The sequence below is a fragment of the Rhea pennata genome, chromosome 8, assembly GCF_028389875.1.
Source record: "Rhea pennata isolate bPtePen1 chromosome 8, bPtePen1.pri, whole genome shotgun sequence".
Lineage (NCBI taxonomy): Eukaryota > Metazoa > Chordata > Aves > Rheiformes > Rheidae > Rhea > Rhea pennata.
In genome coordinates, this window is record NC_084670.1 from 29846683 (window position 1) to 29872270 (window position 25588).

At 45.1% G+C, this 25588-nt stretch overlaps 1 protein-coding gene across 4 annotated transcripts in view; it reads left to right on the plus strand.

The window, feature by feature from the left end:
- The window catches only part of RGS8 (regulator of G protein signaling 8), a 36244-nt gene extending 10947 nt beyond the window's left edge, over window positions 1–25297 (plus strand). Inside the window, exons 1-8 of one of the 4 annotated variants that reach the window (XM_062581019.1) lie at window positions 4932–4977; window positions 8235–8293; window positions 9782–10314; window positions 12190–12291; window positions 13210–13274; window positions 22046–22212; window positions 23945–24066; window positions 24534–25297. In XM_062581019.1, coding sequence (XP_062437003.1) covers window positions 10289–10314; window positions 12190–12291; window positions 13210–13274; window positions 22046–22212; window positions 23945–24066; window positions 24534–24660 — 609 coding nt within the window. In that variant the 5' untranslated portion in view covers window positions 4932–4977; window positions 8235–8293; window positions 9782–10288 and the 3' untranslated portion in view covers window positions 24661–25297. Of the gene's footprint in view, window positions 1–4931; window positions 4978–8234; window positions 8294–9781; window positions 10315–12189; window positions 12292–13209; window positions 13275–22045; window positions 22213–23944 lie in introns of those variants that run through there. The other 3 variants (XM_062581021.1, XM_062581018.1, XM_062581020.1) reach the window with 3 other exon arrangements.
- The last annotated feature ends 291 nt before the right edge of the window (window positions 25298–25588 follow it).

A 25588-nucleotide genomic window follows, 5' to 3' on the forward strand; every position in this document is an offset into this window, starting at 1 on the left:
CCAGCCCCTCTGAGCATTAAGGCAGTAGAGCAGAAGAGGAAGTGGTATAAGATCTTTCAAAAAGCTCTCAAAGGAGTCAGATGCTAAGTTCTCAGTTTCCTTTAAAGTGGCTTCTCTGTGTGTGTGATGCTTTAGAAAAATGCACCCCAAAAGATGTGGAGTGAGAAATTGCCCCTTCAGGAGAAGGATTAGGGCCAGATCTCTGGATCCCTAGCTTTTTGTGTCTGTCATTAGAGCCAGTCAGCACAGAGTGTCAGTGACGGCAGGGAGCTCTGCACATAGCTTTCTGTTCAACATCCAATGGGAGGTGTTGCAGCTGGAGTGCCTTTCCGCAAACTCCAACACTCCTGCCATGCATTTAGACCCAATTTTGCATGACCCAGATAATGAGAATGCAAGGGAAGGTTGAAGTATAAAAGATGCTGATGCTTTGGATATGTACAACCCACTTTCTGCTGTTTTGATGCAATGCTGTCTTCCGCTCTGGGTCAGGTTAGTCCTGTTCCACCTCTCAGCACATGGAGGAGGGCTGGGGATTTTTTTTTTTATGTTTGGAAGAAATGAGACATCTAGGAAAAGCTAAACTTCTGTCTATCACCATAATCCTTTCCTGCTCTCTGGTTTGGGCCTTTCTCTCCCAGGTAAAAGTGAACAAAGACAGCAAAGCCTCTGATGTTAAGCTGTTAGTTTCGCTTGCTTTTGATGATCCCTGTCCTTTTTCTCTGCTGTGTCCCCCAGACAGCAACGGATGCTGGTGAGTCCTCCTCCACGGGCAGCAGGCAGCCTGCAGCAGTAATGAGAGCAAGTCAGGCAGTGCCATCCTATACAAGCCTCTGTCTGCTCTGCGTGTGTGCATCTGCAAGAGCGCGCACTCCCTCGCTCTCCCTTCTCCCTCTTCCCTTGCTTTCATAACCCTCACCCCCCCCCCCTTTCCTCCAGCTCTTGTTCTTTCCACAAGATGCAGGGCTAGGGAGCTAGGCAAGTGGCATGTTGCTGCCATTCCTCTAGAGATAACTGTGGCTGGGCTGGGTCCTTCACCCTCCACAACATACCAGGAGTCTGCAGACTCTGTTACTCAGGGTCTCAACCAGCTATGTCCATCAAGCACCAAAAGCCATGTAGCCACCACCCTGCTGCCAGCTGCAAGACAGGTAAGAGCTAGGAGTGCCTTGTTATGTAGCTTCTTCAGAGGCCCTCGCTGAGTGATGAAAAGCCTCTGGTCCTCTGCCAGGTTATGACTGCCTGGGGGGAGTTTTGCTTACTCCTGCTCCAGTTTATGGGGAAGAATGGCTCTACAGGCAAAGTGGGAGGGGAAGGGTGCTGCTTAGATGTCACCACTGTTACTGTCATGGCTGTGCTGCTCCTGGTGCATTAATCTTTCTGTGGCATCTTATGAATGGTCAGAGGGACGCAGAGAGTGTTTCTAATTAGCAGGCGGGAACAGAGCACAGCACATGTCTTCTGTTAACCCCCAGCCTGCCCCTGGCTGGGCTGATAGGAGGAGCTGGCCTGGTTTTGGGGGTAATCTGTTTCAATTGGATTAGTGGTGGTTCTTTGATGCTGGGAGAAAATGTTAGTCGATGCTGGTGCCTGTAGCTCTGATATCTCGGCTGCGTTTTGATTTTCCTTTACTATTATCATTTTTTTTAGCAGTGGATTGTATTTCTTTTGAATATTTGCATTGAGGTTATCTGTGACATTGTGACTAGCACCAGGGCCAAACACTGGGGCTGAGCTGGTTAAAAATAAGACTAATTGAAGTGAAAAGAGAATGTGGTGGAGGTGAGAGCGCTGTATCAAGCAACGGCTGTAGTGAAAACTTGCAGATGGCAGGAGTGTTTGCAGGTGGGGGAAGAGCTGCAGGCTAATCCAAGGGGGCTCATTTTCCTGTAGCCCTGCCTGGAGGGCTGCTATTGCTCCTGGAGGGTCACTGCAGTAACAAGGGACATTCCTTCATCCTGTCCATTTGGTAGGAGCATAAACTGGTGATCTGGCTTAGCTAAAAGCAATACAACAGACCCGTTGAACTAATGTCTTCTCTCTGGCTGCTCGTCACTGCACCCAATCCTGAATCTTAGAGGTTACGTTCCTCTGTCCGAGGAGTCCGTGTGTTGTCGTGGCTGCGCCTCAGCTTGGAGCCTGTGCACTGCTTGTTCTAGCTGTGTCGCTGCGCTGCCTCGGGGCCTTTCTCTTAGGCTCCCTTGTTTTTGCAGCCCAAGGTTCTTCCAGAGCAGGTATATGGCACTGGCTCCAGGCAGGACAGGGCTGTTCTCTTGCCCAGCCACCCACCCACCTGGCTCTGGAGATGTTCTCCGGTTCTTAAGGTTTGTCTAATGGCAGAGTCTTAAGGTTTGTCTAATGGCAGTTCTCATTGGCAGAACTGTGGGATACATCTCTGTCCAGACTGATAGGACGTGTGTGATTGCAGACCTAAGAGAGATTTGTGCTGGATGGAGCAGCCATTTTTAGGAAGGAAGAATTATGTGCTGGAGAAGAGGATGAGCCTAACTCCTCTCATTTATGCTTTAATTAAAGCTAGAGCAGCAGCCTCCAGAGATGAAAGAGAAGTCCCAGCTCATCCAGGCAGTTAACGGTGTTTGTATTTCATCATACAAGTCTCCACTCAACTGCTAACATGTTTGAAGTTGAGCACATGCTCAGGTGTTTTGCTGCAGTGGGAGTGACCTTCCAGTGCCACGTTGCGTTTCTGTGTAGTGGTTAATAGTCCCAACAAATCCTTGCTGTGGGACCTGGATGCCCTGAAAGTCCAAGGCTTTTGGAATAGCAGTGATGAGAGCAAACAAGTGCAGACTTCATCCCTCGTAAATGGATTTGTGACTGCAACCCCAGCATTTCAGGGCTGATTTCTAACATTCAGTAAATGACTAGCTCATAGAGTGTTCAGTGAGCAAAATGCAGGCTGCTTACAAGCACCTTGAATGATCACTCAGCGGAAAATTAACCCTGTCTTTCAGCATGTGCCTCTCCCTGATTTGTGTCAAGTGTCAGATCTCGATCAAGATGTACAAGGAATGGAGCATCTGGGGTAGGGAATCTTTGCGGAGCTCTGTCAAGGTCGATCAGTCTTGAGTTCCCGGCCGTACACACCAACTGCATTACAGACACTGCCATATTGACAGCGGCAGCAATGCTGAAAGCTGGGAGGACTCCAAGGCTGCACAGAGCAGCTCTGTGTCAAGTCCAATCCTTTCTGCTTCCCTGCTTCGTGCTAAACAGCATCCTCTCTGAATTACATGCACACACATACAGAAGCACCAACGTACTTCTTTACGTGGAACTACTCCTGGACATGGGAATATGTTTCCTAGGAGAATAACTATGAAATTGTAATGAGGTGCATTAAAGGGGAAACTCTTGCCTTGATTCCTTTGTGCACTCTACCACTCTGCCTCCCACATCGCTTAGCTGTTGTTTTTCATCCTGTCTGCCTGGAGGATTTGAGGAGAGAATTGGGAGCACCCAGGCTGGGGCCAGGAGCCATGTAACAGTTGGAGGCATCTGTTCTGCTGCAGCGATCACAACAACTGAGAGCTGCAAACATGTCCAGGAGACACTTTTATCATTGACGGGGAGAGAATTTAAATAGCTGCCATTCTCTTAAGCTAAACCAGGGACAGAATTGTGGATCATGCTTTATGTAACTCATTTTTATTTTTGAACATGGTCTTTTATTTTCAAGGCAAATTCAACTCAGTGGGTGTCTCCTATCTCCTGGCCTGTCTCATTAGCACATGGGATGAGGCAGCTTTTATCAATACCTCCCATCCAGTGTATCAGCTGCATGGTTTTCTCACCTACCCCTGCAACTTGAGCTCTCCTTGTTTCACCTCTCAGGATTTCCTGTGTACCTGGACTGATACAGAAAAGAATTTGAGATAAAAGGTGATGAGAAACCTTAATGCCTTTAAAAGTTTGGTGCTGTGTTCATGGGTGATTAGTGATGGTACTAGAGCTCCTTTTTAATAGGAGGAGCTGTTTCGTGGTTCTGTGTCTCATGGGGAGACAGTCTGTAATTGTTTTGCAGTTTAGGCACCTGTCAACATTAGTTATAACTTCCTCTTGTCCAGACAGTCACCTTGTACTGGACCAAGTGTGTTTTACTACAGATCCTTAGAAAGGCAGGCAGCCTGATACAGTGACCAGGGCATTGCATATTAGCTATTTGCTAGTAACAGTAACAATTTTCTTTCAGCCTTAATTGCAAACAGTGATGGAGAAAAGCAAGCTCTGGAGACAAATTATTGACTTGAATAAACTTGGTCTTGGGCCCCATATATACTAATCTGACTTCTGGATAAATTTTGAATGACAGTATGTCAGAAGGAGACCAAAAGACACTTTGTATCATAAGAGGTTCCCTGTGTGTTTTTGCATTAAATCGAGGGTGGTGGTTCATTTCAGTCCCCCAGCACCAGAGCAGAACCATTGGGTCACAGCAGAAGCTGGGCTGAGGCGAAGGCTCGTGGTTGAGCTGAAGGCTGGCTTCTCAGTGTGCCAAAGGGAACAGCAGTGTCACTGCTGTTCCCTTTGGCATGACAACAAGGTAGTGTTTGAGGCAAGCCAGCACTTCAGTACAAACCCTCATGCAGCAGTCTCTCTGAGCAGTTCAGCTGTCTGCCCAGTTGTCCACTGGGAAGCCCTGACCACTGCAGGAGGCAGCCCTGTGTACTTGGTATTTTGCAGTCACAGAGCCTACAGCGCTTAGCTCCTTCCAGAGAAATCATAGAGCCAGTAGGGTCTCATGAAAACATACCAAAGAATGACTTCAGCTATGGGGATGTAGCTGTCAAACATTACAATTGTCTGGAGAATCACTTTCTTGATGCTAGGGAAAAACCACTTGGTCTAGCGAGTCATGAAGCACAACCTCAAACAAGTTGCTTGCAGTACTACTAAAAAAGAGATGCTGACACAGAACCAGTGAAGGTCACAAAGCAACAGCAAACACAATTGCACGTAAGTTCAAAAACCCTTGTGGCATGGATCACTGTAAATACGACAAGATCTTGAAGTCAGAAATGAAAAGTGGAAGCTACAGTGAGGGGGGCTCAGCATGATGGCTAGTTAAGCATAAAATAATGGAGTCCCAGAGAGGCAAGCAGACCCTCAAGGAAGTAAAGCAAGAGTGAGAAGATGGGGTGAAGTCGTCTTAAATGTCAAGGTGAAGGAGATTATCTAAGGCTAACCACTGGGGTGTAAGCCAAGCAAATAAACTAGTTAGTGAAGATGTTCTCAGATGTGCCAGCCACAGGCTGGCTAAGGTAAGGCCCACCGTTTTCTTTGAGAAGAGTGGTCAGCTACCAGTTGCAGAAGGAGCATCTGGGCAGCCAGAGTGGAAGGAACAATTTCCTTGACTTTTATCCAGCAATTGGGTGGCGATAGCTGGGACCAAATGAAACTGGTGGTGGTGTTTGTTCTGGAAGAAGTTTTGGGGTAAAAACCACTTGAATGGCAATCAGTAGAGACATGGACAAAATGCGTGAAATAGGCAGGGAGGCAGCAAAAACAATGTGGTGAAAATAGGGTGAGTATGGTAGAGATAAGATTAATGTCCAGGCTGGCAACTTCTCTACCTCTCTGTTCAGTCACAGCCAACAATCCCAATGCTGTGCATATTTACTGCTTGTGTGTTTGCTATTTGTAGGTCATGAGGAAATTGCTTTTAAATGTTTCTTAAAGAGATTTAAAATTTTGGATGAGATTCAAACCTAATATAGAAATGGGTTATTTTATTAAATGATTTTAAACAAAAGCTATAGAATAGTCAGAAACATGAGGGCCTTTTTAGAAGGAATTTGCTCTAAACCTCTTCTCCTACTTCACAGAAGCTTTCTAAAATATTACCCTCTAGAACATAATTCTCTTTATCTGCAATTTAATTACATTTCCCCTAGTGCCTGTGTCAACACAGCATACTTGTTTTATTCCCAATTAGCTCAAACCTAGCCTGAGAAAGCAAAAGAAGGAAATACTAATTTTCAGTCATTTGTGGGCTGCTCCAGAACCTTTTTCACCCCAATAAGTGAGTGTACTAAAGTAATGGAGTCATAGGGATTGGAGTCTCTGCCCAAACTGGTAATGGTGATGAGCTACCAGTATGTAAAACTGGGATAAAAGCAGGAGAGACAATGCTTGCTTTTTTTTGTTATTTATTTTATTTATCCCATCTAGAGTGAGTTAGTCAGAGTTTTTGATTTGTTTCAGACTGAAGCAAAGTCCAGAGATCTGAATAACAGACAAGAATTATTTAAACTAGAGTTCTGTTGGTTGAACATTTTGTTGAAACCTCTTTTGCCCCAAGTGCCTGGCTCTAGATGGGTTGGTGTGCACGCGTGTGTGCGAACGTGAGATCTGTGGTACGTCCTGGAAGCTGTACAAAGATACAGAATCACTCCTAACACCCTGCGGTTGTCCAGAGAGAATGTGAAAGTGCAGAAACGCACTGAGACAAAAATTACGTATTAAAGTCAAAACCTTGGTAATGTTATATTGAATTTGGCTTAGGTTTAGGGCAAGGGCTGGAGGTGATTGTTGTTTGACTTGAACAAACTAGCCTGTTGTACCAGAGGCTAGTTGATGAACCTCAACTTCAACTATGGCTGAGAGGAGATTGTATCAGCCCTTGTGTTTCTTCGATGGTTGTCTTATGATAACCAGAGACACAGTTGATCTGAATCAGGATGACCTGGGGTGTTGCAATGGCAGAATGAGAACAAGGCAAGTAATTTCCTTGCTAAGTTGTGCAGTGCAGGAGAGGATCTAATCTGAAGAGCTGGGGTCATTCTCACAGTGCTACTAATATTTGTATTTTCTTAATTTTTGTTAGGACTGTCTTTCCCTAGGGATGTTGCTAAATAATAATGTGCTTTCTCAAGACATGCTTCCCATTAATAGCACAAGGACATCAGACCTGGCACTGTTCTCGTGGAAGAGAGGCAAATGACTACAAGTTTTCAGAAAATAGGCAGAAGAAAGCTCTGACAGAGAAAAGTAATGACTTGTTTAGCTGCAGAGGACATTTTAACCTTTTCTGAAGATCAGAGTTAAGATACAATGGGAGCTCAGAGGAGATGGAATAAAACTGGTTGGCACAGCTTTGCAGAAGAGTCAGTGTGGCAGAAGGGTCACCAACCATCAGTGGTAGTCAGGAAGCAGAGGTCCCACATCAGGCGGCTGGTGCCCATCCAGCTGCAGCTGTGACTGCAGCATGGCCTGGCACCCTGGGGCTGGTGATGGAGATCCCATGGCTTGGACCCTTAGTGGGTCAGCCACTCACCTAAGTATCTGGTGCTTCTCCAGCCTCTAGTGAAATCCATGCGTCATGTTGCTGACTGCTGAGCCAAGCCCAAAGCTGAGGGTCGTGCTGCAGCCCCACCATGGGGGTGCACCTGGAAGCCCTCCTACATCTTCTGCCAGTTCAGGATAGAGGTCTGAGTCCAGACAGAAAAGGGAATCAGAACCTCTGAAGCAGAGTGAGCAAACTAGGGAAGGCAGGGAACTGGCTGGGGGCAGTGAGCAAGCAGGGCTGCAAACAAAGTTCGAGATGGGAAGGCAGATAAAAGGGGTTAGTCACACCCCTAACTTGCCAGGTGGGTTTTTTTTTTCCTTTTATCCCATATCCTGCAAGAATGTGCCTCGCTTGTCTGTTAACACTTTTATTTGGCTCTGCTGCTACTGGAACTATTTAATGAAACTCCTCAGACCCTTCTGTCTGTAGCAACTCTTGATGATCTGAGGGCAGGAGCCTTCCCTAAACCTCAGAGGAGTTGATTAAAATGATGCAAGCTGATGCTTTATTCCAGCATACTGAGAGTGACAACAGCAAGAGCTTTTACAGGCATTTCCCCCTCGCTTCCTGCCAGCGTCTGGCAGCCACCGTCCGTGCTGAGCCATAGCCCTTCTCAAGAGGGTAGAGGCTGGGGGATTTGTGAGCAGGTTTTACACGGAGGTGGGTGCTGAGGGATGCAGCGAAACGCGCTGATCAGGTGGGCTCTTTCAGCAGTGCCACCAATGAGCTGTGTGAGCCGGCTCTGCAGCGGAGCCGAGCCCCAGCCTGCTGGGTTAGGCTGCTTTAGTGCTTGCTGGATTGTAACAGAGCTGCTCTGAGCTGTGCTGCTGCCCAGGGAGAAGTGGAGAGGGGAGGTGTGTTGAAGTGTGACTTTCACCCCGTGCAGAGGGTTGTCTCTTAAGAGACTGCTCTGCTCTCTCCCCAGAGCCTCTCCGACTACAGTGTTGACAAAGACCCACCAGGAGAGAGAACAGGTCAAAGGCAGTGAGTATCTTTTCTCTGTGTCTGTCTGTCTGCAGTGCCTCTGTGGTTCAGTTTACTTGGCTTTATTGCATGTGAATGGATGATCTTAATCTCTTGAAGCCCCTTAGGTCTCATGTTGTATATCTTTGGGCTGCTAATTTTTTCTCTTGGGATGGCTTCTTTATCTTTGCTCAGGTGATTTCCTGGGGTGGTTTGATAATCTGAATGTCATAAGCGAAACACCTCCTCCCTTTCCTTCTCCCAAGGAGAAACCCCCAAACCCATCCATGATGAGGCTGGCAATTCTCCCTGACGAGGGGTCCTTTAATAGGAGGGGGAGGTAGAATGAATGATAGAGTATGAAGAAAAACCCTCGCTGCAGACCTCTGCTGGAATGCCTTTACTGACCCACAGATTATATTTCTAAAGTCATAGTTAACTGGCTTTATTTGCAGCCGAAGGGAGTACAGTGGGTATGTGAGCCCAGCAGTGGGACTGCCTTCACAAGAAGTGCGGGTTTCTGCATCCACAAAGTCGGACAGACTTTGGGACCACTGGGAAGTTCACTGCTGCTCTGTTGTGCAGGTTATTGTTGTGTAGGCTGGTGAGCGAGTGGGAGTGCAGACGAGCAGGGAGCAGTTTTGTTAGGGTACCCCCAAAAGCAGGCTATTAGAGGGGACTATGAGGGACAGGGAATGCGGCAGGTACCCAGCTCCACTTCCTGTGGGCAGTGTGGCAATGGGGAAGAAGAGTAGGGGCTGCTGGACTCCAGGAGATCACGTGCTGTGGCCTCACATGTGGGTGAGACTGTTAATGAGGAAATTTAAAGGGGCTTAAGGAATTACAAGGATTGGTTTCAGTTAAAGCACAGCAAAGCAGCCGGTCAGGGTAGGGATTAAGGAAATGCATTCACTGGCATGTAGTGCAATCCCACTTCCATTAATTTAGTTGGGAAGAGGCTTTGAGTGTTTTTAATGAAATCAGGTTTTAAAATGGTTGTGTTGGGCAGCCCAAGCTTTGGTACCTTCCCAGGACCAAAGAGAACAAGGACCTGGCTTCTCTGCACACAGTCTTTTCTCTCATTGGTTTCTTTACCTTCTCTTCAGTGTCCCCTCTGGGCGAGAAGATATGGAGGTTATCTAGAACTTGGCCCCATCCTGACAAGTAGGAAACATTTGTGCTGTGTTCACTATACAAGCATCTTGATCCTACTCTCTGTCGCATCGACCTCCTGGCTAGTGGCTTTTGCCTTCATTCTCTGATGTGAGATTAGTTCAACCAACTGGCTGTGTGCCAAGGTCAATGGAGCCTGACACCCCTATGTCCCTTCTTCCTTCCCTTCACCTTTCCAGACAGTAAATTTCCCCTGTGGCTTCCCACAGGCTCCCACCACCCAGAACAAGAGGAAATGCTTTATTTAAGTAATTTTTGTGCGAGTGTTTGAGCCTGTGATGGTGAAAGGACCAGTTTCTGCAGACGCGTGAAGTGCTTCTGTTATTTTATTTGCAGTGCCAGCTTTTCCATGATGCCTGGCCAGTAACATCAGCCATGACGTGGAGGGACAGGGACAAGAGGTAGTTTGGTCATCTTAGTAAGAGCAGTCCGGAGCTTTGCCTGTTGAGGAGAAACCTCCAGAGGTGTTGAATGATGAGTATGATAATGTCAACTCCTGCTGCTCTGTGGTGAGCTGTGACACCAAAGTCAAATCACTTTAGACCTGCAGCTGGACTTAACCCACGGTCCTGGTCTTAGAAGGAAAAGCTGTCTCTCCTGTATGATCATGCCTCAACTCTGAACATCTTCTGTTGAGAAATCGACCTTCTACTCTAGGAGGAGAGGATCAAATGTGTTGAGAACAACTGGCCCTTCTATTTTGCAGAGGATTCTTTTATGTATTTTTAAGTACCAGGACATGAAACAATAAATCCCTCCTTCCTGCACTCCTATCTTCTGCAAACAGCCCTGTCTGCTGTCCAAGCCAGCCAGTGAAAGGGTTAACTATAACTGGATGCCTGAATGGCTGCCTTACTGATCCCACGGAGGTAACTGAAAAAACATGATGCATTCCTCATCCCTTCCCATCCTGTCACCATTTACCTTGTCCAGTGAGCCTTTAAGCTCACCACACTGTTCCCTCTTCCCCTTGCCTTGCCTCTCCACCACCCGTAGATCCAGTTTCTTTTCCTTTCCTTCTCCCATGTCCTGTCTTGGAAGTCATGACCTAGAGATCAGTGTTTCATGAGAGACAAGCTCCTTTCTTAAGCCGCAGCATCTCTCTCTCCCATGTACTGTGATTCCCTGCTGCAGTCCCTTGATCTCAGACATCAGAGAGAAATCTGAGCAGCATTGCGGTAATGCATGTCACACCTCTTGCTGAGAAATTTGGGAGCTTGCTAGAACAAACAATGCAGGGAGGATAAAGGTTGGGGACTGGGACACTGGGAGAGGTACCAGAGAGATCATAAAGTGTGAGGGACTGAAAGGAGCAGGTCCAGCACACTCACTAGGAAGACAACACTTTGCATGCAGTATTTCGCACTGATGTTTGAAGTTTATGTAGCATTTCAGCCTGAGACCACTGGTCATGGCTCTATGTTTTGAGGCAGTCTGAGAATTTGTGCGACTAAAGATTTCAAGGTTTTGTGCCTTTTCAATGCTGTGAACTGTCAGTGCTGCACCAGGGAGACACTCACTGCATTCAATTAACATTTAATTTGCTTTAAGATTACATGAAAATGTGCAGTAATAGAAGCTGTCTGAAGGGCGGGAGGAGAAGGGGGGAAACAAGCATGCTACAGATTGGCTCAGTGACTAGCGCTGAAGTGTTCTGCAAGAATTACATATGGAAGGGAAAAATACTGTGCTTCCCTCTGCAGTTATAGAAAGTATTTACCATCTGTTGGCACTAGGGCTCAGAGAAGGGCTTCCTCCAGCACAGGAGTGGGTCCAGCGGTTGAAAAGTGCAGACTTGGCTGTTGAGTTTGCTCCCAGAAGCAGGAGAGCATGGTCCCATTTGATGTTGGGGAGAATCTTGTAGAAGCGATGCTGTTAGGCTGGAGAGGCAAACAACAGACCATGCCCTTCTTCTAGACACCATTTAAAGTCATTAACCAGCATCTGTATGTTTTTGAGAGGAGACAATGCCAGTCCACTCTAATGCATGTGTTCCATTTCCCTCTTCCTTTGTGTTTCCTCTCTTTCCAAGTCCTCCCCGTCCGACTGTTATATAACGAGTGATGCTGTGTATGTGTCGTCCATCCCAGGAAGGGCCAGGCAAGGACATGAGGGGCCTGCAGAGAAGTGAAGGCTCTGGGACTGTTTTAAAAATTTAGAGGAAAAAGCAATAAAGCCATTTTCTGCATAGAATCATAGAATCAGTAAACCTGTCATGAAAGAGACAATTCTAGTCTGCTTATATAACCGTGAGCCTTCAGAGCCCATCTAGGACCCCGGCTGGGCTCTCTGCAGCCCAGGCTCATGTGTGCAGGTGCCTTGCTCCCTCTCCTCTTCCTCCTGCTCCCTCCTGTTGTCATGCACTGGTGTTTGTGCTGTTTTGGTGCTACTGGATCACGGTGACTGATTTCTGGTATTGTTCCCCTTTGCTATCCTCACACCACCTCCTTAGAGCTATCTAAGAAACCATCCCAAAGAGCAGCATTTCCAATATTGTTGCCAGTCAGACCGGTCATTCAACTGGATGTGCTTTTAGCTGCTCTGAGGCTGTATCCATCCTTAGTGTCTGCTTAGCATCGGAGATGTTTCAGGATCCCTGCTGCAGAAGGGGGGAACAAGAGACACAGATTTGACCAGGTGCAGAGCCACTGAGGTCTTTTTTCTGTGACTCTGGCTAGATTTGTAATCATCATCTTCTTTGGTTTTCCCCTGCTCACACCCCTGCTCCCCCACATCGACCACAGGAACAGAGGGATGAGGACTCGCCTGGGCTGCCTGTCTCACAAATCAGACTCATATAATGATTTCACAGCTATTCTTCCGGACAAGCCCAACCGGGCTTTGAAGTGAGTATAGCTGCAGCATACTACCCCATCCCTGTTTCTGTATTTCCCCTCCGTGCCCGCCTACCCCCTCTACTTCTATTATTTCCTTCTATTGTACTTTGTATAGGCTTTAAACTCCGATTTTTGTAGCCACAAGGAAGGAGGAAAACGCAACAAAGAGGAAACAGCAGCAACTCTCTTAATAAATACCCAGATCATTGATTTTAGCTCATCTCTGAGGCAAGACATACATACTGTCTCCACTGTTGCACATGGCACACATGTCCGCACATATTTGAGTACAGTTCCCCCTCTATAATAGCAAATCAATGTCTGAGCAGTTGGCTGTGTAAGGGTTGATCAGCAGTTTCAGGTCATTGCCCTCCTTAGCTAACTCTTGTTATTAAATATTGCCAACAATGTCCTGTATTCATTCAAACAACACTTAGTGAAGATACTTTAGACGTTTTAGAGTCCTGATTTAAGATGAGAGGTTGGATTCATTTGTTCACAAGTTGCTGCTTACATCTGAGCTAAGCATCTAAACTTCCCCTTACAGTCAGGAAAGAGAAATAAACGCTTCTGCAGGGGTGGGTTTCATTTCACTTAATTTTTGACGTTTACAGTGTAAATGTCTGCATCTGAACTTGTTCCCTGGGATGCTGTTTAGAGTCAATGAAGAAAAATTGGCCAGTTTTAGGGTGATTCATCTGGCCTATTTTACCCACCTACTTGAGGATGAGGTGAACAAAACCCTTTGCAACTCCTCGCTGACTCTAAAGGGAGCCCAGGTGACTTGCTCATCTGGAGACCTCTACACTGTAAATGTCCAAAGTTAGGTGAGAAGAACTCCAGTCTTGGTATCCCTGTCAATCAGCTCCAGAGGGGACCAGCAGCTGTAGGTGTTCTGCAATTTGTTTGTTTTTTCCTTTCTTTCAGAAGACTATCAACAGAAGAAGCGACAAGATGGGCAGATTCTTTTGATGTCCTTTTGTCCCACAAATGTGAGTAGAGATCAAAATCTACCTTTTGTTTCCTGCAATCCAAATACTGATCACAGCTAGGGCAAGTGAAATATGCACTCCAGAGCACAAGAATGGTCCCTTGGGACACCCCATCATTGCTTCCCACTAGGTAGTGGTCACGGTAATTTGCAGGAGGTTGTTGTCCTCTAGTTAGAAGGTGAGGAAGGGAGCTCCTGTGGGTTCCTTTCCTGGCCTTGCTCTAGACTGCCAGAGTGATTGTAACTGGTAAGTTGCATGATATCACGCTCTAGCTCTCTCCAAATCCGGTGGATGCGTTGGACACCTTGCTGCTGGGGAAGGGTTTTCCTAACTGTCCTGTGATGCCAAGGCTATATCTGTGTGTACCTTACCTTGGCAGAATTCCCCTGGGTTTAGTCTTTCCCAAGAGCAAATGGCAAGCGCTCTGCTTGCTAAAGCTGCCTGGGTTTCACGAAACTAGCTTGTTTCTCAAGCTTTCTCACTCCGGCTGCTCTTCTGAGCTGCCATGCAACTGCATGCTGCTACAGGGCAACGATATACTGTAGCAAGTGGAGGAGGTCTCTCCTGAGACATTGTTCATGCTACTCATCACTCCACTGAAGTTATACTGATGGGCATTAGTATTTTATCTTCACATTTGGAAAGGTTAAGTAAGTTTAAAAAGGGAAAAATTGTATTCCTGTAGATACAAACCCTTGCAGAATATTCTAATTCAAGCCAACACAGCAGCTGAAATTCTTAAGCTCTCTAGTGAGTCTAGCAGACTGTTCCTGTTAATTTTAGTGGAAAACCTGGTTGGTAGTTCAGTAACCTTAAACAATTTGCTCTGTAGCATTGTCTACAGCACTTAGCAGGATATAATTTACAGTTACCAGTGCAAACCTGGAAGTTTCACATCCAGAAACCCAATGCAAACATATAATCAACACACTTTATTCCACTCAGTGGATCAGTTCTGTTAGAAAATATTATTTTGCTTTGCTAATGTATTCATGCTGAGAAATTATAAACAAGATAGCTAAGTTCACAGTATAGATTCATTAATGTATTTCTGTTAGAGAGTAAAATGGGAGCGAGTCAGGGTTGGGGAGATGTCAGCGTGGGCGGTGAACTATTTTATTGCAGTAAGGAACTGACTGACTTTCTTACCAGTTCAGGTTTTTCTGCACTTATTTTAAAATATAAGTGTTGAATTATATTATTATTTTAAATAAAATGCAATTTTCCTGGGTTTCTACTGAAATGACAACAGTTTTGGCAGGGAATTAACTGACAACTTTAAACAGGCTGGCTGTCCTAGGCAGAAAAAGCAAGGTATAATTTTAGCAGCAGTATTTTGTTGAGATCATTGCTCTTCAGTCTGTTTAAGGGGGAAAAAAAAGTCTTTTTCAGGGTACAGTTAAGAGGGAACATTTCTTTTGTCAAAATTCAAAATGAGAAGGAAGAAAAAAGCACCAAAGTCACTAAGGTGCCTGGGGGTGGTAAGTGGAAGTAGACAGGGTGTTCACATCAGTGTTACAGTTGTCCCTCTGAACTTGAGTCTCTATTCCTCCACTGGTGTAAAAGTCAAAATTTTCCTTATTAGATGCAGACTGCAGCCAAAGTACTTCAGTTACAAAAGCCAGTGAAGTTGCACACCCAGATACTGAAACTATACAGATTGTTCCTCTTCAGCTGACTGCTGAGAATGATATATCAAACCTTCATACAGTTACTTCATCCGGCAGCCACCACAAAAATATTTGCTTGATTAATAAATTAGCCCTATAGAGTAATAGATGAAATATCAACATTTTTCTTGTCTCTAGAAAGGGAAGTAATTCTAATAACTCTCTGGCACCTGATGAAAAATAGTCAGTTCCTAACAGAAACAGAGATGGTTTTTAAAATTTAAAATCATTTTTTTAGCAGCAGTCATGGTGACATTATGTGGTGATCAGTGACAAAAACTTGTTGTTTAGTAAATTACTTTCTAAAGGAATAGATCACATCTGTTCTGCACCTGAAGTTTCTGGAATTGCTAGTTTGACAATCAAAACCTGCATTTGGTAATAATGATGCACATACATACAAAAAGCTCTGTTCAAACAGACGGTGTTATTTTAGTTAATTGGTTTAGAGGATATAAGAGCATGTAAATCATCACGTTGTGTATACATGCATCCAAAATACAGAGGAGTTGCCAAAGACCTGTTATGAAGCAGAACAAAATATATTTGTGTTTCTTGCTATTAAAAACACATGCTAGTGAATTTGTACTTATGTTAGGCAGGTAAAGGAGCCTTGTGCCTGCCTTGACCAAAATTTCAGAGTAAGAAAAGTAGTACCAGGCCTGCCTTTACTTGCCTGTAGTGAAAGCTGCCAGCCAATATCCTATATCTAGGACAGGATAGAACCATATCAGTGTAATTTCTCTGTGAGTGCACAGGTGAGCAATATTAGCCAGGGAAAATCTCAATTCATACTTGGGGGCACAAGCTAAGCACCAGCTGGGCTAAGGGAGAATTTCCCCTGTGGCTGATAGCATCAGCAGGTAAAGTGTTTCTACTTGACACATCTGTCATAAACTCCTCCTTCACTAGATGGACAGTTTTCATCTCTTTTGGGAGATTACTGTGCTGATTTCAGGGAGTTAAGAGTCTGGTGCAGTCTGTCACGGTCAACATTACAGAGTTTTCCCTTCTGTCAATCCATTATTTGGAAAAAAAAAAAAAAAAAAAAAAAAAACAAAAAACAATATAGGACTCGGGAGCTAGCTATGGCAGCTGAAAATGAGGCAGTCCCTTTGGGGAATACGGCAAGGGAATGGACAGATACAAAAAAAGAGCTCCAAGGAGCAAGAAGGTGGATCAGAGCTTCCTAAAAGACTCTCTGAAGTGCCATGGTCTGCAGGCTGCCCTTGTACGTGGAGGTTCACAGTGCTGCAATACTCTTTGAGAAAGTCAAGCAATTTTTTACTCTTCCAGTTCTTATTTTCATGAGTCTCCAAAAGGACTCCAAACGGAGGTGATCTGATCAGGTACTACGCATTGCACATACTCCATGGACAGCATTAATTTGCTCGTTTTTGTCAAATATCCCTTGAAGTGTCCTGGCCCTGTGATCCTATTGTTCTGAATGAATGAACTCTATAGTAAAGTTTGATCCTGACATGCTACTTTCTGGTAGCGTCTTGAATATTGAAAAACCCTGGGTTTTGAAGCAGCCTTATGTCTCCAGAGATTTTCAGGCTGGGCAGTGCTTTCCTGTGTAAAAAGAGTAGACCAATTCAAACTTTTTCATATCCAGATAAGTCTCCTATACAGCAGGCACTTTCTTACTGGCACTGGGATTTCAGCATCCCTCAGTCTAACCCTGCTAGAGTAACTAATATCAAACTGTAGGATGCAGTTGAGCTCCACTTCATTGATAGTCTCGGGTGAGCAGGTCAGTGTGATGAAATCCTATTTGTTTTTGTTAATGAGTGAAGCAAATTAACTTGAAACCATAGGGTCAGACAGTCAGTCCCCATTCTGCAGCAGGACCTTTGCCAGAGCTGGTTGTGAGAGACATGTCTCAGCACAGTGCGGCAGTGTTCCTTTGGGCCAGGGCTTCTGAGCATGGCAGGCAGCAGGAGAAAGGAGTTCAATCCCACTTTGCAGCAGGGAGTTGAGAAAACAAGAGACAGGATTGGGTGTAGCATGCTTTCTTGGGTGCCTGAGGAGCAAAAGAAGTGGTTTTACCATGCTAGATTTTTGGCATCTTTTCCCATTTTGTGCCGGTGCAGTTTAGCAGCACCTCCCAGGGAAGTGGAGCTCAGTGTGGTCTGCAGAGCATGTGCACATGCGTGTAACAGAGGAGTAATCTCCCCTCTGTACCCGTGCCCAGGAGGTACAGTCTGGTCAGCCAGATGGAGATTCTTTTTGACAGCCTGCTAGAGGGAAATGCAGGCAATGGCATGTCTCATTCTGCATCCCTCGCGGGGCTGGACACACGGCTTGTCATTTGTCCAGAATCCAGCAGGACAGTCTGTCCTCAGCCTTTAGTCAGTTTTCAGTGAACCATCACATGCAGAAAAGCTTTGCACTGAATTTCCGCTTTTGTCCTGAGGGTTATTTTTCCCCTCCACTGTCTTTTGTAATCTCTGTACTCTTCTGCCCAAATTTTATTGTCCTCCTCCTCTCTCTGTTGTCTACACACTGCTCATCTTCCCACACAGCACAGGAATATCCCAACCTACTCCCAATTCTTTCTAAGCCAGAACAGCATTAGCATTAGCATTGTGTTAGTGACAGGCAGCTAACATTCACCAAAGCAATGCTAAGCAGCAGTGAGAGCATACATATACATGCTCTGCAGAGCATTGTGGCCTTGTCTCCTCAGCCCTGGACCTGATGTGCTCCATACAGGTAATCCATTCATCTACTAGCCGTAAGGAGTCTATCTTTATTTCCCACATAAAGTGCTGATTGCCCTGATAGCATAAAATGCATGCATTGAATCAATGTTGTGGATAGCTTTCTTACCATTGGCTAGGTGCTTGGTTATTAAACTGTCTGCCTGAATAATTGAATTTAATCTCAGCCCTTCCTTGTTTTGCTGAGGTCTGTCTTAGTTAAAACCTGTGTTGCACTTGCTAGTTAAGTCACTTCTTCCACAGTCTTTCTTGCTGTAAAGGATCAATTCTCCCTGGCCTAAATGACAGCATTTGAACTGGATGTCAGGAGCGTCTGAATCCTTGTCTTTATGTAGTCACCGATCTGCCTGACAGTTTATAAAACATGAATTCTAGTATTTTTCTTATTCACAGGTGAGCTCTAGGGTTATATCTGTACAATGCACTGCAAGATCCTGTGATGGGGTTTTTCTAGAAATACTTGTGCAATCCTTCCCAAAAATCCCCTTTTGTGCATTCCCTTGGTCTGTTTGAATGGACAGCAGGGCATGGTCCTTCTGAGGCTCATATTTACACTGCAAAAGTAAAAGGCAAATATTCCTGCTCCTCTAACAGGTTGTGTGCTCTCTTTTTTTTTTTTTTTTTTTTTTTTTTTGCCTTCCTCTTATCTACTCTGTCAGTAGTGATTTACTCCTTTGGCTTCAAGAAAGACTCTCTGGTGTCAAATTCCTGATTAAGTGACGAATAGTTTGCTTAAAGGCCATGCATCTAAAGCAGTACATCTCTATTTTCTTGAATGGCCATGCCTTCAGGCTGTGGATTTTGGGGATACCCTATGCTGCCACATCCAAAGACTTCTAGTCCTGCTTTTCATTTCTGTGCTCTCTGTAACATCCTTTTGGAATCATACTTCTTGGATACTCCATGGATCTTCCAAGATATTTCAGGAGCTCAACACAGTAGACAATGTCTTCTGCTCATACTGTATTGCAACTCAGTGTTGGTTGCCTCATGTTGCAAAAAAAGCTTTCCTTTTGGGTGAGGTGAACTTTGAAACGCTGATCCTGATCATTCATGATTGATGCTCCCTTGATAACCTTTGTGTGTATGAGGAAATTAAAGTCAACATCCAGGTCAAATTCCAGGTCAGGTGCTGGCAGTCCTCACACCTCCCTGCCCTCTAGACCTTGTAATTTGATTTGTCATCGTTCTGTGATAAACTGATGGGTAGGACAGCAGTGTGGCACCGATTTACTGCCACACGGTCATCCTGTCTCTGCTCTCTGAGGCTGAGTGCTGGCAGCCCAGGCACAGCTGTAAATGCTGGCAGGCAGTCAAAGGTTAAAGGTGCATCTGCAGAAAGCAAGGCAGCCTTGAGTCAAGAATGACCTCTCCTGTGTCCCAAGCCTTCCCTGCAAGATCCTCTTGGATCTGGCCTGATCTAACCCCAAAGGCTGTAAGGAGGGCAGGACAGGAATGCATAAAGAAGTAGATCATGGCCAAAGGTGTGATCTATCTAAACTTGTTTCAAAATAAAAAGCAGCTGATTGATGGGAGAGCAGGAGGCAGATCATGTGGAGACCTCCTGGCTGCAACTGCTCTGGGCTGCTCTCTGGAGCAGGGTTGAAGCAAAGGCCTTTCTCACCTCGTCAATCATTAAAAACTCCATTTCTTCTAGCAGATACTATTTTTTGTAGATACTGTATTTGCCATGCAAAGCTGCTATTTCTGGCAAGTGTTACCTCTGTCAGTGCTGGGGCTCTGGGGCTGTCATAGAGGAAAGGAGAGAAACAAGTCAGGAGAGAAGGGGAGGCAAGACCTGCGCAGGAACATGCAGCAGAGATTTTACGGTCCTAATAGTTTATTTGGGTACTGGAGTATGTAACATCAAATGTCCTAGGAGCTGATGGTATATAAAATGACACACATCTTGGGGAATCGCTGTTTTTCACTTCCATACTTTTTTCCTTCTAAAATCTGTCAGTCCACCATGAGGAAGGAGTTTTTCCTTCCTGTAAAGACTCCTAGGTCTATTGTCAAGTCCTCCTCTTCCTTCCATGCATGCCCTGTGAATCTGATACATAGTAGAAGGGACACAGATTTTCCAATGTCTTTGTATCTCCTGGATTTTGGTAAGTGGAGCAAACCTAAAATATTTCTCTCTTCCACCATATTTATGCACCCATGGAGATACTCAAAATGGCCAGGGACAGCATGCTCCTGATAGATACTCTGCTCCTGGAGGTGCTTTTGGTGCTCTGTGCTCTGCAGGCTTGTGTAGAGCTTTTAGCCCCAGTCTTGAATTTACAATTTGCATTGTTAACTGCTCCACAGTGCTCATGGACAAGAGCCTTGGCTTTGTTCTGCCCACAGTAGCACTCAGAAACCCTGATCATCCCTTCTACAGGTGCATTAATTAAGGGGTGCATTAATTAAGAAGTGTTAGGATGAATGGTTTGATACAGCTCTTCTTTGTCCTCCTGGGACTGACAGGAGGAAGCAAGTGTAGCTGAGACAGAGGCATGCCCATTTTAGTTACTGGCTGCTGTACCACATCAGCTCTTTGCAATGCAGTGTGTTGATGAGCAGTTAGCATTGCAGAGCCCATCAGTGAACTGAATCTGTGAAGGAACATTGAGAAACCGAAATGGGAGTGTTTTAGCCCATGAGTTGGTCCTGTCCGGCCTTTCCTGCTTCTCCCTTTGAACATTTGGGCTGCTGGATGTCTCCACTTGCTTATGCCCAGAAACAGGACTGTCAGTTGCTGTTTCTGTACATGGGGTAATTTCTCTGGCCTGAGGCTCAAGACCTGGAAAAATATCCCCAGGTCCTAAAATATCAACAGAATCAAAGAGAAACCTTATACGTATGTGAGTGGCTATACATCCACGCACTGCTGGCAGGCGCAGTCCTCCGTGGTCACCCCTGTGTTTTTCAGTGGGATAGTTAGTGTTTCTTCCTTTCAAGGACTGCTGGAGTCTGAGCAGCTATATCAGCCGCTGAACTTTGTGTTGGCTGCACAAGGGCAGAGCAAAGAGTCCCCCAGTTTGCTCTCCCATCTGATGGTGGCAGTAACAGAGGCGTGGGGAGGAGGAAGAGATACCAGGCAGGCTAGAGCAAGCTATTCTCTGTATATTCTCCTGGCATCCAAAGCACAGTGCAGGGATTTCCAAAGCCAGGTGTTGCATCCAGCCCACCATGTTCAAAGGCTGAGTGCAGACCTGTCCTCTATGAATATGGTGTAGCCCCCAGTCCCTTGCAGCGCTGCAGGCAGAATTTAACTCTGACCAACCCTCCTCAGCCTCTACCCATCTCTGCCATGCACGTGTGCACACACACAGGCGTGCACACACTTACTCCTCAAATCTTTTCAGCGTGAGTGACCTTGCTGAGTGCATTCCCAATTCCATAAGTATTTTTAGAGACTTGGAAATAGCTAACGCTGACTCAGGAGGTTTCCATGTTGAGAACTATAAAAACTCAGATTCTATAGAAAAAAAGCTAGGAAAAGTTAGAAACATGTTACTGGAAATAAATTAAAAGCTAAATTCATTCCTGTGGTAAGGGAGGGAGAAAGGGCAAGTGTAAAACCTTCTGCTGTATTAACTCTGCTTGTGCCATTCAGGGAAAGGAAAGAAAAAAACAATAGCTGCATCCATAAATACGCCTAGGCAGAGATTTAGGAAGACATAGATTTCCTAGCAGTTGTTTCCATATTTCTAATCTGCCCTGGCTGACTCAGATTACGTTACTGAAATGTCACAATTTCTAAGCATTAACAAGTGATAAGACTTTTACCACTAACTAGACAAGTAGTAATTATGCTGTGTCCTTTCCCTCTCCCCTTTATTGTAGCTGTAACGGTTAGACTAAGATCCTTCCTGTGCATAAATAAGAACAAAAATTACGTCACAAGGCAATAAAGCAAAGTGACAGAAAGACACTTAAGAGACAAGTCTACAGATGCTGTATTTTATTAAAGTTTTCTCTTATTGACAAATGGGGCATTACGAAGTGGGGTATTAACAAGCACGAGATGATGTGGCAAAGAGAACGTATTATTGAAGCTTGGCATTTTCGAGAGGAACTTTTCAAAGGTTAGATAACCTAATCCTAAAGAAGCCTTTTTCCTATGTTAGCTGCCAAAGACTGTTTTTAAAAACAACAGCAATGATGTCTCTCCGCTGCTTCATGGCAGCTCACAAGACTCCAGCTGACGTAACTGTGAAAGTTAAGGATAAGTCCTGGGATTGTGGACTGTGCGATGTCTACTGCAGAGCTTGTGAGAAGACTCAAATGGCCTTTGGTAGGAAGAGCTGGATGGAGGATACCTATTAAACAGAATGCTTCCTGCCCTCTCTGTCCTCCCCTGTAACTCCCAGTGTCTTCCTTGCAGATGGGCTGGCTGCTTTCCGTGCTTTCCTGAAAACAGAGTTCAGCGAGGAGAACTTGGAGTTCTGGCTTGCCTGTGAGGACTTCAAGAAAACCCGGTCAGCGGCCAAACTGGCATCCAAGGCCCAGCGAATCTTTGAGGAGTTCATTGATGTGCAGGCTCCTCGAGAGGTTGGTAGGCAAACACCCCAGGGAAGCAGAGCATCCTGCTGGTGCAGGGAACAGGCTAGTTGGGACGTTGAGGGGGGGGGGTTGCAACTGTCCCTTCCCTCCTAGAGGTGATGATGAGAAACTGCTAAGGAGGAGAGTTTTTCCTGTTATAGGAATGCCGGTCCTGTCTGCTGCAGCTGTCTCTGCTTGCAGTGACTCATCCCCTAGTTAGAGCAACTACTTTGAGGATAGTTAGTCACATCCAGTGAGTTCACTGGTGACTGCAGCCCACATCTCCTAACCTCCATCAGCTTCATAGTAGTATTTCACCTTGATCCTCTCATGTACTATCAATCCTCAAGCAGGTTACTAGGCTTATTTCTCACAGGACATTTTGTATAAGAACATCCCACAAATGACTAACTTGTTGACTCTCTAGGGAAGAGTGTTTATCTGCTGACTAATACTTAACTCAATCAGACCTCCTAAAAGATGCAAGCGATAATTCAGAGCTGAACAAAAAGTGCAGTCACAACTTGAAGCCTGGAATTGTTAAGTCCTCTTTAAAGTACTGACAGGCTGATGCCATCCTGCGTCGTGATGTTGAGTTGCGTTACCGCATTAATAACGCAACCAGGAGAGCACTCGGTGGCTCTCCTCAGCACACCTACTCTCCCATGGCGATTGTCCAGTTAGCTAGCACAGGTCCTTGTCACACTGCAGGTGCCTGTAAGGGCATCCCTGTAAGAGGACCATCTTTACTGTCTGATTGAACTGGTCAGAACCCAGATTTACACTCAATGTTGTAGGCATCTCAGGTCATAGCTTGATCTCCAGAGCCCTTAGTGACCACCTTCCTGTTGTTATTTGTGAATGTCAGATGAGATTTTCAGAAATGCAGAACAGAATCTGGCCTGGATTAGAAATGTGAGCGTAGGTTGGATGGGGTCTTTCCTAAAATTGGGTCCTATTGTCATAATTTTTGCATACTAGAATATGAAATGATCTGAAAGCGATACAGAAAGCTAATCTATATTGCCATCGTCTGAGTTAAGGCAAACAGTTTTACTTTCTAGACTGCTTTAATTGTGGACGCTGGGGTAGTAATGACAAATAACATCTTTTCAGCCAGATTTTAAACAATAGCCCTAACAAACGCTGGCTGTTTGCTGGGGAAAGAAAACAGGAAAATTCATGGTGTTGTCTTTGCAAACAAACTGCAGTCATAACATGAGGGTTGTTTATTTTTTTAATGTCCCTGCATAAGTTATTGTAACATGAAGCTGTTATGGGAAAAATCAAACAATTTATTTTATACCAACATAGTTTAAAAGCATTTAGTAAGAATTTACTTATAGTTTAAACACAGATAAAAGTTCATTCACCCTTAAATTGGCATGTATTGAAGAAAAAAAGAAATTGAGGAATCTTGCTCAACAGGGAAGAGGTATGCTATGATAAGGTTAGCTTTTTAAGAACATTTGCTATGTAAATCCATGCTAAGAGCCTGAAATAAAGTAACTTCATTTCAGGACTGCTCAGACCAATATAAATCTAGTTCAACTTTTGCAAATTTGGGCCAGGATTTATAATTCTGGGTCACTAAGACCCACAGAGTTTGGGACACTGTTTTATACATGGATGAGGATAGGTGCTTTGTTATTTTTTTGCTTTTACAGCCATAGCTGAAACATGCTGTTTTAAGTAGACAAGCCAATCACTCAGTACCACACTCTTCTGCTACTTTCCCCAGGTGAACATAGACTTCCAGACACGGGAGTTGACAAGAAGAAACATGCAGGAGCCCTCTCTCTCTTGCTTTGACCAAGCCCAGGGGAAGGTGCACAGCCTGATGGAGAAAGACTCTTACCCCAGGTTCCTGAGATCCAAAATTTACACAGACCTGCTATCTCAAACCCAGAGGAGGCTCAGTTAGAGCAGTGATGCGGCCCTCAGAAACCATGTGCTTCCCACAACAGCAAAAGCCCATGTCTAAATGTGAAACTTCATTGGTGTTAGAAGCAGTGGGAATAAGAGGAGAGGGAGGAATGGAGAAGTGGGTTCCCAGTGTGTGATCCAAGTGCAGTATTAGGACTCTGAACTTCTGTGCTTTTTTTGGTTAGCGGTAGCACCTTGCAGTTGTTGCCTCTCTCTGGCCCAAAAGCATATCCTTTGTAGTCACTGGGTCATCTTTCAGGAAGGCAGGTTTCCATAAAAATTACTGCATTGGTTTATGTGAAAATAATGCTACTCTACCCCTACATCCTTCCAGACATCTCACTGGCTCTCACTTATCTCTTATGTTTGGAGGGACCTTAAGTGCTGTTCTGAAACTTGTGTAGCCAGGTACAATCAGAAGCACCATCACTCACTGTGGCTGCTGGGGTCTGGATCCTGGACTGTGAGGAGGATGAGAAGGGAGGCAGAGAGAAAGCAAAGGCAGAAATTTCGTGCTGCTTCCTAGGGTGAAGACCGTCTGTGAACTCATCTTTCCATTTTGGTTGCACGCCTTATGACACCAGCTGCTACACTCTCACAGCTCCTCCACACCTCTGACACACTTACCTTCTGGGGATGGAGACTAAATGTTACTTTTGTTTGACTGTCAAGGAGCTGATTTTTTCTCTTGAGAAGGTAATTCCAAAGGCTCTTGCTAGACCTAGTCAGGCAAGTCTTCTAGTACAAATGATTGTTTTTCATTAACACTATTTATTTGTGCTGTAGTTCAGCTTCAGCCTACCTTCAGCCACGTAGGTTCAAGCTTCATTGTGCTAGGCACTGTACCAAAACCTAAGACAAAGAGGCTCCTTGCCACCAAAGACATTACCAGGCTCAGTGGCTTCTTGGGAAGAAACTGCCGGCTATCAGGAAAGAGTCAAGAGAAGGAATGTTCTGTCTGTCCTATGCTGAGATGTAAGAAGAGCACAAGATCTGTCTGCTATGTCAGATACCATTTTTCATATAGTACCTGACCAGCACGTGGCAGGGAGAGGTAACATGAAAATTGCAATTATATTTTTGTTATTTATTGATTACTGATTGTTGTTGTTACCTACTGATTGCCCACTGTGTATTCAATGCCATGTAAAGAAGTACTAAAAACAAAGACCCTGCTGCATGGCGCTTTCTTGAAAACAGAACACAGGGAAGCATGCAGCGGGCAGGATTGGAGTCAGGGAGTGAAGTGCTATGCAAAGCATGTGTTGGCCCTTTTCCCATAGCCTGGGTAACTTGGCTGCAGGAGAAGACTGTGTGCAGATTTCAGTTGTGTAACAGCACCTTTGTGCTGTGCAGTAATACTTGCTATTAGAAGGTCTAGTTTCTGTGGCATTGTTTTTCCAGCTTATCAGCTGCCAAATTCTTGCCATATTTTCTAGAGGAGAAACAAATAGCCTAT